General features: G+C 54.5%; 4 protein-coding genes across 4 annotated transcripts; 1 reads left to right on the forward strand and 3 right to left on the reverse strand.

Annotated features, from left to right (window-relative positions):
* Positions 1 to 459: 459 nt before the first annotated feature.
* Positions 460 to 2111, reverse strand: GGS23DRAFT_617853 (5-methyltetrahydropteroyltriglutamate-homocysteine methyltransferase; the record flags this gene model as incomplete). Its single annotated transcript, XM_051520903.1, has 5 exons — positions 460 to 1089; positions 1160 to 1223; positions 1279 to 1375; positions 1542 to 1695; positions 1781 to 2111. The coding sequence occupies 5 exons, from the start codon at positions 2109 to 2111 to the stop codon at positions 527 to 529; spliced, it is 1209 nt and encodes a 402-aa protein (XP_051367397.1). The 3' UTR covers positions 460 to 526.
* A 1285-nt stretch (positions 2112 to 3396) lies between these two features.
* GGS23DRAFT_400550 (HET-domain-containing protein) lies at positions 3397 to 5877 on the reverse strand. Its single transcript, XM_051513577.1, has one exon. The coding sequence runs from the start codon at positions 5684 to 5686 to the stop codon at positions 3677 to 3679; it is 2010 nt and encodes a 669-aa protein (XP_051367398.1). The 5' UTR covers positions 5687 to 5877; the 3' UTR covers positions 3397 to 3676.
* A 522-nt stretch (positions 5878 to 6399) lies between these two features.
* GGS23DRAFT_589184 (uncharacterized protein) lies at positions 6400 to 8791 on the forward strand. Its single transcript, XM_051517603.1, has one exon. It carries the CDS (start codon positions 6922 to 6924, stop codon positions 8263 to 8265), a length of 1344 nt encoding a protein of 447 aa, XP_051367399.1. The 5' UTR covers positions 6400 to 6921; the 3' UTR covers positions 8266 to 8791.
* An 857-nt stretch (positions 8792 to 9648) lies between these two features.
* On the reverse strand, positions 9649 to 13769 carry GGS23DRAFT_608075 (NADP-dependent oxidoreductase domain-containing protein; the record flags this gene model as incomplete). Its single annotated transcript, XM_051520151.1, has 4 exons — positions 9649 to 11107; positions 11141 to 11290; positions 12643 to 13358; positions 13434 to 13769. 4 exons carry the CDS (start codon positions 13767 to 13769, stop codon positions 9649 to 9651), a joined length of 2661 nt encoding a protein of 886 aa, XP_051367400.1.
* Between the last annotated feature and the right edge of the window lie 352 nt (positions 13770 to 14121).

Raw genomic sequence — 14121 nt, forward strand, 5'->3', positions numbered from 1 at the left:
GTTGCTAGAGAGGAAGTATACCTAGGAGGTACCCACCTAAGGGGGTAGAGACCTGAGACCTTACTTAGGAGGCAGGGTACATGCATTAGAGACCGGGGTAGGTACCTCTACCAGGAATCGAATGTGGGCAGGTACTTGACATGCCAACCTATGATGTAGCAGGTAGGTATATAGATGCAGACTGACGTACCGTACAATTCAGGTGTGAGCTCACATGCCAGGTACCTAACCCGATGTATTGTCCAATTCTGCTCGACACCTACGTCCAGACCTCGACCTCGACCTCGACTACCCACATGTGCGTACCAACAATACATCCGCCCCTGGTTTATCAGCTTCCCAGACTCCTTTTCTTTCTTTCTTCGGTATCTCCAGTGCGAACTTCCGTGTTGAACGCCGTTCGCTGCTCCACCGCACAAACTACACCCCCGTGACCACACACACAACAGTATGCCCAGGTGGGCTCTTTAGCCTCCCTCACGCCAGATCCCAGCGCCGCCCGACTGCCACTGTTCCCACCACGAACCTAAGCTTCACCGGGCCAGATCGAGTCTGCCAGCTCTCTCACTAGCTTCAGCTTGGCAATCATGTCCTCCCGCGTCACCGCGTTGCCGAGATGGTGGCTGGCAAATCCGCACTGCGGGCTGACGCAGATCCGCCCCAGAGCCTCCTCACGTGTCTGACCGGCGCCTTTCGCGATGATGTCGGCGGCCTGGAACACCCGGTTGCGCATCTCGTTGAGGTCTTCGAGCTCGGGGAATTTGCTGGTAATCACCCCCAGCACCACATTCTTATGTGCCGGAAGCTCCTTCAGGGGTTCGAAAGTGCCGGCTCGCTCCGTGTCATACTCGAGGAAGTACGTGTCCGCGGCAATTTCGTTGAAGAGCTTGAGGGCGATTCGGTCGTATCCTCCCTCCGAAAAATGTTTGCTGTACGCGAAGTTCCCCCGGCAAAGATGGATTCCTAGGTGCATGTCGGATGGGCGTGCCTTAACGCAGTCGTTGTACAGCTTGATGTACGAGTCGAGGAGCGCGTCGGCATCTTCGCCGTCTGCCTTGAACCCGGCAATCATCTTCTCATCACAAAAGTCTGCCGTTATAGCCGTGGTTAGCGCCCGGTTCGTCGGGACGGCAACGAACTCTACGGCTCTTCCGCTTACATGCTAGGTTCGGGTCGTCGATGGTGACGTTACGGCAGCCGTTATCGTATAGGATCTGAAGTTCCTACAGCACTCCCGTCAGTAGCGGCCAAATAAGTACGGGATGCGTGTAGGCCAACTGTTCGGTACGCTGCAGCAATGTCGGCGAAGTACTCGGCGTCAGTGGCATACACCTCCTTCGGATACGCCCTGCCTTTCTTGTATCGTAAATGGTACCTGCAAATGTATACCGATGAGAAACACTACCGTAGCAGGGAGCTGGGGGCTGGGTCAAGGGATAAAATAAAGGGAATAGATGTGGTTCCGAGGCACGAGAGCCGGATGACACCCGCTAGGGCAGCTGACAATCGCCAAAGAATGGACATTGAACACGAGGACTCACCATTCGGGGGCGGCCAACGTCAACTTTAGCTCCCTTACTTTATCGGCGGGCACTAGCTTCTTCAAGTAGTTCCAGTCGGATAGATACGAACTTCCAACATGCTTAATCTTTCCAGTGCAGACGATGGTCTCACCCGGCTTATGTCCCGACTCAGCTAGGCAAGACGACGCATCAGTATACTAGTCAGACGGCCCGGAAAGCGATATCCTATCCCGCCGCCATAGAGTCGCATGACTTACTGAACGCAGCAGTATCCGGGACGTACATCCGGAATATGTCCCATTCCGGGTTCATGATCTCCTCGAACCCCTCGAGGTTGGGGAAGAAGGTGCCCCAGAACTGATGGCGACGGTATTCCCCGTCCGTGATGGCATGGTATCCGAGGTCTAGCTGGAGCTTGATGATGTCATCGATGGCCTTGTCCTCGATGGCACGGAGCTCATCGTTCTTGACTATATCAACCGCCTTTACATTGTCGAGCTCGACTCGCTTCTCGCTCAACGCAGCCGGACGGAGGAGAGATCCCAGATGTTCCGCACGGAAAGGCGGCTGCCGCTTGTTTTCCGGCATTGTCACTCAGGGAGCGTATACCTCCGAAGATGAAGGAGCACACAGCTTGGTGTCCGGCTAGACTAAGTCCAGAGTCCGCGTGAGAGCTAAGGGTGACAACAACGACAGTACCTACCTACTTTACCTGCTAAATAGCGAAGGGTAGCAGTCCAAGATTTCAAAAATATGAGAAAGGGTAGGAAGAAAGACTACCTAGACGTCATCCCGTTTATCTACTTCGGCTTCCCCCCCATTGCCAAGTTGAAGCGGGGACACTGTGTCCCGAGAGCGGAAATAGCCATGGGACGGCGTTCATAAGGGGAAGAAATGGAAGAAGGGGTATCATGACTTCCTGTCTTGGAGTAAAGATGGGGAACGAGGGGGGGGGGGGGGGATGCGATGGGAACCGCTCGTCCATACCACCGACCAGGAGTCGTTGTAGGCAACAGAACGGAGGAAGGGGGCTGGCTGGTAGGTAGTTTACTACATCCAGGATAGCGTAACTCTGGTCTCTCGGCTTATGAGGCGGCTACGACGTCCCTGGCATAACTAGACTGGAGAAAAGCAATGGACGTATCCGCATTCTGACGCGAATCACCCATTGCCGTGTCTGTTGGTCCGTAGAGTCAGGTAATTCCCCCTCAGCGGCCTTTCTCAGCAACCCTGTAGTGCCTTGGTATCCCTGCTCACCCCGCCTTTGTCAATGCTGACTTAGATCGCACATATTTCTGAATAGGGCGAGCGCTCAGGACAGAGCAGGGAGAAGCATCAAGTAGGTAATAAGTGAAACGCATGCTATACGCATGCGTGTTATCGTCTTCAGCGGTCATTTGACCTGGAGATTCAATGTTCTGCTTACTGGTTCAATTTCGGAGCGTGAAAACTCATCCCGTGCCATGCGAGATCTCTTCGGGGCAACGCGTGCGTGGGGGATTGGAGGGCATTGAGAAGGGGAAAAGATGGGAATAAGAGTATATGGGGCGTAGAGTCAGCAAAGTCGCGAGTAGGGGAAGGGAGAGTTCCCATTGTGTAGAAGCAGGCTATCTACCTCCTTCAAAATCTACACGCACGCATGAGAACAGCGTCAACCCACGACGCTACGCATTCCCCCCCCAAGAAAGAATATCCCGTCGAATCCCACACATCCCTACTCTCCCTGTATTGTAGAACTACTACGTAGTAAGGTGGCATACTCGTACACGCAAGCGGCACCCATGTGTTAAGCAACATTCATGAAATTCTATCCGCAAAACGAAATGAATAGGCGCGCCGATGCGGACACGCTGCCTCAGCCAAACAAGACATCGGTCCTGATATGGGAGGGCAAATTCTCGTCAAAATCCCCAGTGTGCTCTGGTGGCTGAGCTCGTACGGCCAGACCTTATCGAAGCTCACGGCATCGAGAATCACATGAGCCGACCTCAGTCCATAGCGTCACGGTACCATGGCATCCATTCTGGTTTTATCAAGTTGCTCCCACCTTGCGTCTCACGGAGCAATGCTGGTGTTAGTGTACTTGCGAAGTCTCGATGTGTCATTTCATCCCCTGTTGTTATGTCTTTTGTCATTGGAGAGTCTGTAGAAGTTCACACGATCCGGATATCTTCCATCTCAAATCTCGCGGGGTCGACTCTAACACTATAGGATGTAGCCATCCCGACCCTCCGGTACGATCCGTCGTCGCGCTTATCGAGGACGAGCAAATACCAACTATCATTTGATCTAGCCATGATCATGACCCAGCATATCCGTGACGACTGGCGATCTAGATCCATCACGCACCCCCCTAGTATGGCCGTCTCGTCGTCGCAAGTGTCGTCTTGTCCGAACGTCAACATTCCAACATCGGAGCGAGGTCCTACAGAAGGTTTGAGGTAAGTCATTTGTGCAACGGCCCCCCTTAGCCTCAAGGTCCCTTCCGGGAAGGCTTCTGTGAGCACGTTATCACCTATACCCATTTCGACTTCTAGCACCTCGGCAATAAACCCGTTGATTCGAAGCGCCCAAAAGTCGATCTGGCCGTCGAGAGCCGCCCAACTCCAACTCGGCGCACGTTTCGCGGGTGGCCTGGAGAGTTCGACGATCGTGTCGGTTGGACTGATGCCCCAGACTTTCCGACCGGGCATATGATCGTAATGAGCCCCCCAAAGGAGCCCCCGCGCGATGTCTTCCTTCCACAAGCCGGCAACGTATGTCGCAGCTGGCTTCGTGGACTTGAAAAGGGAGGCCGCTCCAGCCAGGGCGGGTAGCTTATCTGAAAAGACTGTGAAATTCCTCGTCGTGTACTCTTCCAGCAACTGATACCAGGCCTGCCACTGCAGCTCATTCGCCTGGGCAGCGGAAGTACCTATGTGCTTCCTGATGGCCATAAATTTTGCCATGACGTGCCCGCTTGATTCACCAGAGAAATTCATACCGTCTTCGCACTTAAAATCACTATAGCATTCCCAAAACATCTGTTCTCCCCCGAAATGAAGTATGTGCGGTGCCAGCAGTCTCTCCTGCATGCACCAGCCACGCTGGACAAGGGGACACTGTAGGAGGTAATCATAAAGGTCCGGGAACACCTTCTGGACGGCGTAATGATCGTTGAGGATAGCCAGAGGTACTCGGTTGGGCTTCAAGAACCCGGCGGTACTAACGGTAGAATCAAGCGCAGATATCACTACCGACGCGCCAGCGTAGACGGTTCCCATCTTACCAGCTTCCCTGAGCCAATCTGCTTTCGAGTCCTGGATAATGCACAGGGCATCTATCCACAGGTATCGTATCCCGAGGGCACGAGCGACCTCGATGGCGTCTCGGAAGTTGCGCGGAAGATCGTCTTCGTTCATCGCAGCGAACCTCGCCATCTTGTTTGCTAGGGTCGTAACGGAGGGGATCACGCCGCCCCAACAGTGGCTAAGAGCAACGTACGGCGCCTCCTCGCCACGCGATTCATATAGACGGATCGGGACAGCCTTATCCTCACCCAAGTCGATCACCCTTGTGGGAAGCTCATGTCTATATGCATTCTGGGCGCACGCTGGGTGAGCGGTTAGGCATTCCTGCTGCCACCTCGTCACCTTTCGGGCGATCTCCGGCGGGGAAAGCGTTGACGGTATCGCAGGCGACGCTTTGTAAGCATCAAAGAAAGGGATCTCCTCGCCTTCGCTTGGAGGTCCACGCCGGCAGACTTTAAAGCTATGTAGTGGGATGCTCCCGATGCGACCACCTCCCTCGGGCATCCTAGACAGCCCCCCACGAAAACCGGCACGAAAGCGTCCCTTGTGCTTGTTCTCTCCTATCCTACCCATGACCCAGAAAGGGTACAGGCCTAACCAGCCCTGGCACAGGTCCGAGTCCAGAGACCCGAGGTCGGCGTAGAGGACATGGCAGAACTCGCACGTATTAGAGCTTTCCGAGAGGCTGTCGAGGGTTTCGTGGTGCCGGAAGCCATCGCCCCAGGCGTACTCTGTCCAGGAATCTGGACTGATCGGTTGCCAGCGCGCCGGGTAGACGGTTTGGGGTTCGAAATCGAAGGCGAAGAGGTCGCAGACAAATTGGCAACAGAGTTCACAGAGTGTCCCCTTGATAGCAAGGGGCGCCTGGCCCATCTTCTCGATGAGAGGTGAGAACGGCACCTTTCTGAGACGGGTGGTCTACGAGAGAGATCTCGATTCTGGGTGTAGTTACCCGAGCGCTCGCTTATCGGGTAGGTACATACGTGTACCTACCTACATGCCTAGGTAGATAGCTACTAAAGAGAGAGGGGCAAATCGACAGTAAATCTATAATAATGACACGGTATTGCGGTGGTGCAGTAGGACTAGCCTTGGTAGAATTTACTATATATAGGTATTTATCTTATTTAAAAGATAACAATAAGATATAAGACCTTAATAATAAAGGTTTCTTACTTAATTATAGTTATTTTTATATTAATCAACCTTATTACAATAAAGTTTATATAATTAGGTGCTTAAAATTAATTATCTAGTTATATGTACTTTTTTTCTCTTGGCCTCCAGAGAGGCACCTATGTTTTCGAGGTAGGTACCTATGCAGCAAAAACGTAGGTAGGTAATGGGGAAGCGCAGAGCGTAGTGAAGGTACTATGCATAGGTACCTATATGTACACATTCTATACTGCCGCTCCGCGCGGATTGGCGTTAGGCACATTTCATGTTGGAGGAAGTCAGGCAGGTACCCCTCCTACCTAACCTTTACCTGCTGAGGTACCTGAGGCAGGTAGGTAGGGACAGATCAGTAGGTTACTTAACGAAGGATAGGTTCGATTCCTAACGGCGCTACTTGGTAGTCTTCGCTACTTATCTAGCCTGCCTGCTATGTACATATCCGGATGGACCCTTAAATGCCCCTCGTCCCGCTTCGTTCGTCCCACCTCCCCAACCTCATCTCGCATTACTGCGGAAACTTGCGATCGGTTGAAACTGGACGGGTTGCCTTACGGGGGAAGGCTACAACGTTCAGAAAAGGCGTGATTGTCGCTGACAAACACATGGGCGTGAGCGGCGACCCTTGTGGCATAGTCGGTGTGTGCACAGTTACCCCGTTTGAAAACTTGGAACGGGTGGTCTATGTCGTCGTGGGCATCACCGGCGGCATCAGCAATCCGAGGCCTGCCGTTCCGTTCATCGTTCCTATTCGGCAAGGCTACGGTTGGTACCTAACGTCTAAGGCAGCTCGTGAATCGAAGCCTAGGGTACGAGAGATTGTTGGTCCGTCTCTAGATCTAACCTGATAGACACCTAGATGGGCTAGAAGACGGGCATGATCACCGTCGAATATTCCTTTCAACCCCCTCTACAATTTCCATTCATTAGGCACTATGGATCGTGTGCCTCCGGAGCTGCTTTTGCACGTATTCCAATTCCTGGACACCCGTGCTCCATCCCAGGAGCGGCTTCACGAGCAGCCGAACAATGATATGCTGGATATCCCGTCTATAGTCATCCGGACGCTCAAGACCGTCTCCCTCGTCCGCAAATCGTGGCGGATCCTGGTCCTCCCTATCCTATTCCGCCACATTCTATGGAGGCCCAAGATATCCTCTCTTAGTGCCTTCACACTCAATCCCATACCCCTACTTCGGTTTCTAGAGGATCACCAGCTGGACCGCGCCGTCGCCACCTTCACCATGGTGGTAGATTTCGTCGATAAGGAAGCCAATGCTCGGCGGATGACGCCGGAGATACGCTCTGTCGATCTCGAGTGGCTATGGGACCAGCTCTTTGGCGTTATCGATCCGCTGCGATTTACTATCATCGCTCCTCCAACTACTCTCGCCGCATTCATGTCCCGGATGCTCTTCCTGGATGACGCATGGTCGTTTAGTATACCTTACCATATTCTCTCATTGGCCCGCGCTATAAGAGGTGATTGCCATGAAGGCCCTCTGGATGGGTTAGGAGAGGCATCTCCACCAAATCCTCAAATCCCACCACCAGATACTACAAGAGCGTCCCAATCGACGGCTCTGGCTGCTGCTTCGAGTACCTCTCTTGCAACCCGGCTTAGGAGACCGCCAGCCTGTCATCTGTTCACCATCCGCCCTTGGACCTCGATACTCCTCAACGAAGGCTCGTCGACCCGAGTCTATCGGACATACGAGTTCTTCCACCGGCGGCCGCCGTCCATGCTCGGAGCGCTGCTCGGATGTGAAGAGTACCCGAACGACGTGCCACTCATCCCGCCAACTATCGTTGACTTCAACTACATCGCCATCTTTCCGCTATCGTCACATGTTGACGTCTTGCTGCAGCACCTGCCGCGGCTGAGGCGCCTCTTCATACAGCTAACGCCGCGGCCTGGCAACCAAATTCTTCAGGATGGGGATGAGATGCGGCACATCGACTTGGCTGACATGTGGATGGAGCGCGACAACGTGTACAACGCTCTCGTGGAGGAAATCTTGTTTGCCGGCGCCGCGCCGGCCCTCGCAATCTTGCCGCACGGCTCGCGCAATTGGGCGACGCTGCGCGTGTTTGAGTGCGGCGACGTCGCTGATCGTAGCGCGTGGGATCAGGCCACGGAGATCATCGAGGAGAGCGGCGTCAAGGGGTGGAAGGTCGGACGGGAGGGCGTCCTCGTCAATGTTGGCGATAAAGGAGACTTCCCCATTGTGGATCGAGAAATAGATGGCCACGCCAGCCCTCGGAACCTCCCCGGATAACGGCTATTTCCGGCGTAATGGAATCTCTTCCTTTTTCTTGACCTGCCGGGTGGATGCGAGCGTCATGTCTCACCTCTTCTCATGTCTGCGTGCGATTCGCCGCATCTAGCTCAACCCTGAGAAACTACAACGACTCTCTTATCATCGACGTGGCCTGCTCACGCGATGGCTAACCAAACGCTCGGAAACACTTCAACTTCAAGGGCGTGAACTGGCTTAGCAATCTCGATCAAGTGCGAGGCCACACAGTTCTACCCGCCTACATACCTAGTTAAATGTCTATCTGTGGAAAAGCCGCTAGTCGGCGAGGGGGCCGATGGTTCGGAGAAGGGGAGGGGAGGGTGGCTACAACCCGGCTCCAGTCAAGGCATATGTAAATACGTGGGGAGGCATTCCGAGCGATAGGTAACGGGTGCCGAAGGTATTGGCTAGGGATTCTACCGTGTATCGGTGTTGAAATGGAGAAATATGCTCGAGAATTGGGATCCTCCCACGAATTACAAATACACCAAATCGAAATAGGGACTCTCTCTAGCTTGAAAACCCCCCGAGATGCCAAACGCGTGAAATCAGATTCCGATAACCACCTATAGGTCTGGATAGAACGTAGGTGCTACTAACAATATGCATCTAATACCGAAGGATAAGTAGACATATGCCCGGTAGCATTGGAATCTTATGCAGAGCTTCCATGCATGTACGTGAACCACTGTTCTAAACCCCTCGTCTCTCTCATCTAAGTGTCTGTTTGCAGGGTCGCGACTATTCGCCTTATTGAGTAAGTACAAGGCGTTTCTACAGCCTGCTGGGTAGCTCCCGGAGCGAAATATCAAAGCCTGGTGCGCCGCCGCCGCCGCCGTGGTGTAGCCGCATTAATAATAGCCTTGCAACCACCCGTAAACCGCCATCCATGGCTATAGGCTGCGATGTAGGAAAATTTGCCAGATATACCCAATGCTTATGTAGCCGGGTCGATAGACGGACATATTCAACCCTCCTCCTCCCTGATATAAGGCGGCATCATTCTATACTTGTGTGACGCCAAAGTCACTTCTCGCGTCTATGTATGTACAAACCCGTCCCTGTCCTTGCCGCCATCGACGCCGTACCCTTGTCCGGGTATGAAGTATGTGATCCAAGAGGGGGAAAAAAAAGGAGAAAGGATGTGTAAAACCCTCTAGTGTCTAATGTTATCTAGTACAATGCTAAGGGTATAGTAGAGTGTGATAAGCACCGCCCAGCGACTACTTATCCGCGGCTAGATCGAAAACGAAGGGATACTTAACGGGGGTGGGAAGATAAAATATGAAGGAGGAAGGGAGAGCGGCCGGGGAAAAGTGGACGTGATATGCTCGAGTCCAACGAGATCCCGATCTTCGCTAGTTAATCGAGTCGGTCGTCGTCCTTGTCGTCGTCATCGCTGCTCCAGTCGGCCGCGCCCACAGGGCCATCGGCAATAACAGTCTTGCGCTCGGCGTCCTCGGCCATCTCGCGCCAAGTGCTCCAGCTTAGCATGAGGAAGGCGACGACGATCATGCAGCCTCCTGTGACCGTGGCGCTGCCCATCGACTGGCCCGTGAGCAGCCAATCGACGACGGCAACGATGAAGATGGTCAGCAGCGCCGCGACGGAGCTGAGCACTGGTGAGGTTAGCGAGATCATCACAAGGAAACTGCCCGCGAACGTCGCGTTCATGACGATGCTGATGATGAGGTAGAAAGCAGCGGCACCCGTCGGTATTTCGAATGTCTCCCAGCCCAAAACATGGAGCACCGGCAGTGGCACCCACAGCACGAGCAGTGTGAACAGGCCGATGCAGGTTCCGAACGCGTTGGCGAAGATCATGCCGCGTGTCGCCGAGGTACCCTCCGGCGGGCACGCCCACCGCTTGTACATGACCTCGTAAAGACCATACAGCACGCTGCCGGCGCCGATGATCATGTTTCCGAGGAAGCGGGTAGAAGCGGCGTTGTCGCTAGAGCCATCCCCTCCCGCAGCCGCCGGGCCGCTCGGGTCCCCGTACGCTACGACCAACACGCCGGCGATGGCAATGAGGACAGATATTGACTTGTCGAGACGTAGCTTCTCCTTTAGCAACGGCACACTAAATGCGTAGGCAAAGAAGGCGGAGCAGTTGTAGATGGCGGTCAAGTCGCTCGGGGTGGTCATGCTAACGGCGACGTACCAACTGAGGCCGGCGACGGTTAGAGAGGTGGTTATGAAGGCAGTGGTCCGGATCATGTAGGGCAAGGGGCTGCGCTGTATGACATGTCGCGGGATGTCCGTCTCCTGCTGGGCGACCATGTGCGCAGTCGAGCGCAGCAAGTACAGGTGTCTCCGCCAGAAGGTCGGCCACGGCACGTCTCGCTTCTGTATGCGCAGTATCACAAGTTGTACGGGCCACAGTAGGGCCCAGGATCCGTGTGTGAGATAAAGCATGCAGTACGCCTTATCCCAACCCAGCTCGTGTTGCACATACCGGCCGAGCTCAGTCTGGATGCAGAAGGAAACGAGCGATACGACGAGGAAGACGGCGGCGTAAGTATACTTTTTGCGGACGGCCATGCGCGCCTGCGTGTCGGGGGATAGAGACCGTACGGTCGACCGGGGCGTGTAGGGAGACTGGATGGTAGCAGGACTGGAGATGGGGAGAGACATAGGCGTCGCGGGTAGGGAGCCGCTGTATCGTGACCTCCCACGGTCTTCGTCGGCTATTTTCTTGAGGAGCGGCGTGACGGCGCGGCCGTCGGCCGGGCGGAGGAAGGCTGGCCGCTTGTTCCCCGACATAGCGGTCTCGTCGTCGTCAGAGTCGGATTCGGACGCGCGGAATTCAGCGGCTCGGCTACTGAGGCGGTGGTCTTCCTGGACGAAAGACAGGCGCCTATCAAATACGGGCGTTCTCCCTCCCACGGTATCGGTACCGCTGCCGATGTAGTCTTCTATACTCGATCCGTAGGAACTTGCGGATAGGGGTGACGGCTCGGCCTTCGAATACTGGTACGTCGGTTGCAAGCGAGCCGGGATGCTGGAGAGCCGTATATTGTTGCCGTTGGCGGGGTTGGCGGTGGTGGTGTCGTGCGAAGGCATTTAAGAAGAATTGTGAATTGGGAAAAAAGGGGGAAAAAGAAAAGAAAAGGAAAAGGAAAAGAAAAGATAAAGTAATCGGGATGAGACGAAACCGTAGGAATAATACAGGCTGGGTGAATAAAGAAGAAGCGCCCTAAGAATTGGGAAGACGGTTACCCAGGAGGTAATGCTGTGCTTGGTGCCGTGCTTGGGTTAGGCATGTGCTTCGGATTGGATGGGATCTTACGTAGACATGCAGACACAGGTGCGGAAAATACTCAGGTCGCGTGCGTGGTAGGGAGCGACGGCGAGGAGACTTGGGGTTGGATCGGGATGCCTATTCGTTCGGATGGAGGGCGGCGGATTCTGTGGGTGTGAAGGTATACACAGGACGCAGGTCGGGAGGGAGGGATGCAAGACAGATTGGATTGTCGTTGGCGATCATCAATTTGAAGCATGGGTTATGAACCGTAGGTTAGGCATCTTGGGACTACGGTAGTACGTAGCCGGCACTTCCTCCACTTGATGTAATGATGCGTGCACCTACGCGTACATGTATGCATTACCTAATACGTCTGGTCCATGGCCCTGGGCCTGCCCCCTTTCGTATCATGGATATCAGACGATGTAGGTACCTACACAGTACACCCTCCTACTCTATTATATCTTGGGTAGCTAGGTATCTCTACGTACCGGTAGGCAGGTGACCTCAGGTCCCCAAAGCTAGGAGGTTTTAGGTATGGAAAAGTACCTAAGGTGCCGTGATCCGCCATAGGGGAGGTCAGGTGAGGGGCTAGGTGCATTAGGACCTAGCACTTACATAGATAGGTACCTAATGTACCTACTACGGGTAGGCCACCCTATATTAGGTACATCCTTCACCTCCCTACCTTAGGAGGTAGATTCGACGCGGTCGTGCTACCATCCCTTGTTCCAATCAATCGGCCATACGTGGTTTGTATAGTACCTTACCTACATCCTGCATCTTCAGACATTCTCTCTTGGCTGGATTGCCAGCCACAAATTTCTCACGCACGCACGCCCTAGGTCAGGTCCCTACTCAACGTACCTAATCGGCGCCACTCCCATACACAGGTAGGTAACCCCCCTATCTTACCTGTCGTGTTGCACAACTTGCCTGGCAAATGCGCCTTTCTTCCACGTCTCACTCGTCGTGTGTTTATCCTCAAGCATCACCGTCCCTCGCCTCGCCATTTCTCGCTCCCCGTAAACGGCCTAGATTGGGAATATTAACCATATTTGCTTCGTGTACGTACATCTTACGAACCCTCCAAGGTCCCCGACGTTCACTTCGCCCCAGGCCCAAACAGTGCCGCCCGTGTGTCGTATGTGTACACGAGATCCTTGTGCCAGTAGTTGGGCGCATCCGGCTGCGCGATCTTCCACGCCTCATCTAGCGCCTGCAAAACGTCCTCCGGTAGCGGTCCCTTCTCCAGATTATCCAGGTTGCTCACGAGCTGGTCGTGTGAGCTGACCCCGATGAGGATCCCGTCGGTACCGCCCTTGATCTTCAACTTACTGTGGTGTACCACCCACCGCAGCGCTACTTCGACCAAGCTCAGCTCTGGGTGCTTTTCCACGGCCCGCTCCGCCGTCTGCAGTGCCTTGAACGTGCTCTCCTTGAAGTACCGGCGGCGGTAGTTGGCACCCGTGCTGCTCTTGGTGCTGAAGCGGCCCTCCGCCGGGTCGATGTCCACGCTCTTGATCTTGCCGCTGAAGAGACCGCCTGCGATCGGGTTATACACCACGATATCCAGTCCATAGCGGCGACAGGTCGGTATCAGCTCCGCCTCGATGCCCCTCGTGATGGCGTTGTACATCCCCTGGTAGACAGTCGGGCGTACCCAGCCGTTGTACTTGCACGTCAGCACAACCTCGGCCACCTCGGCGGCCGTAAAGTTAGAGATGCCGAATTGCACGAACTTGCCCGCCTTGTGGAGCTTGTCTACGGCCTCGAGAGTCTCGGCAAAGGGTGTCGCGCGGTCGGCTGCGTGGAGGTAGATGATCTATGCGGCTCCTCCGTCAGCATCGGTTCCTTACCAATTCCCCGGGTCGGGTTGAAGGTAGATATCGTCACTCACGTCCACGGACTCCGTACCCAACTCCTTGAGGCTTGTCTCGAGACTCTCGACTACCTTTGCCGCCTGGTACGTGCCGGCTTCGGCGGGATACTTGAACTTGGTGGCCAAGGTCAATCCACGCTCCTTCCATTTGGTCTCACGCGTGAAGGCCTCTTGCTGCCCGTCGATGTAGACCCGCGCAGTATCGACCTCGTTGTAGCCGCGAGCTTGGAAGGTGTCTAGGCACCGGTTGAATTCGCTGACGTCGGTGATGCGGGCGCCGGCGCTAGCATCAGGTCCAAAGGTCATCAGACCCAGGATGATGCGGTCTCGGGGTGCCGAAGCTATCAGAGGCATGTCGAATAGGCTTCTGTCTTCGTGTCTAGAAACGTTGGGATACTTTGTTCGAGGGCGCGCAGGAGGAGCAGAGGCAAGGAGGGAAGCGGTGTTCGTCTGTCAATAACCGCCACGGGTGCAAAATCTGTAAGCGGAAGCCAGGACACAGAGGGAGGGGGAGACGGGCGAGCACAGGTAGGCAGGTAGGTAAGTAAGATCCTTGGACTTGGGCCGGAGACATGCATCCATTCCTGCATGTACATACCTACATTACCTAAGGCACTTACTTGTAGGTACCTAGGTACCTACTCGAGGTCCTTTATACTCCAGGTAGGTACTTGCTTATCAGAGTGATGCTAAAGTCGGATCTTGG

This window comes from Durotheca rogersii (assembly GCF_024521655.1).
Source record: "Durotheca rogersii strain YMJ 92031201 chromosome Unknown GGS23scaffold_48, whole genome shotgun sequence".
Taxonomy (NCBI): domain Eukaryota; kingdom Fungi; phylum Ascomycota; class Sordariomycetes; order Xylariales; family Xylariaceae; genus Durotheca; species Durotheca rogersii.

Excerpts from the sequence above, each read along its gene's own strand:
- GGS23DRAFT_400550 (XM_051513577.1), bottom strand. The coding sequence starts at position 5,686 with ATGGGCCAGGCGCCCCTTGCTATCAAGGGGACACTCTGTGAACTCTGT.
- GGS23DRAFT_589184 (XM_051517603.1), top strand. The coding sequence starts at position 6,922 with ATGGATCGTGTGCCTCCGGAGCTGCTTTTGCACGTATTCCAATTCCTG.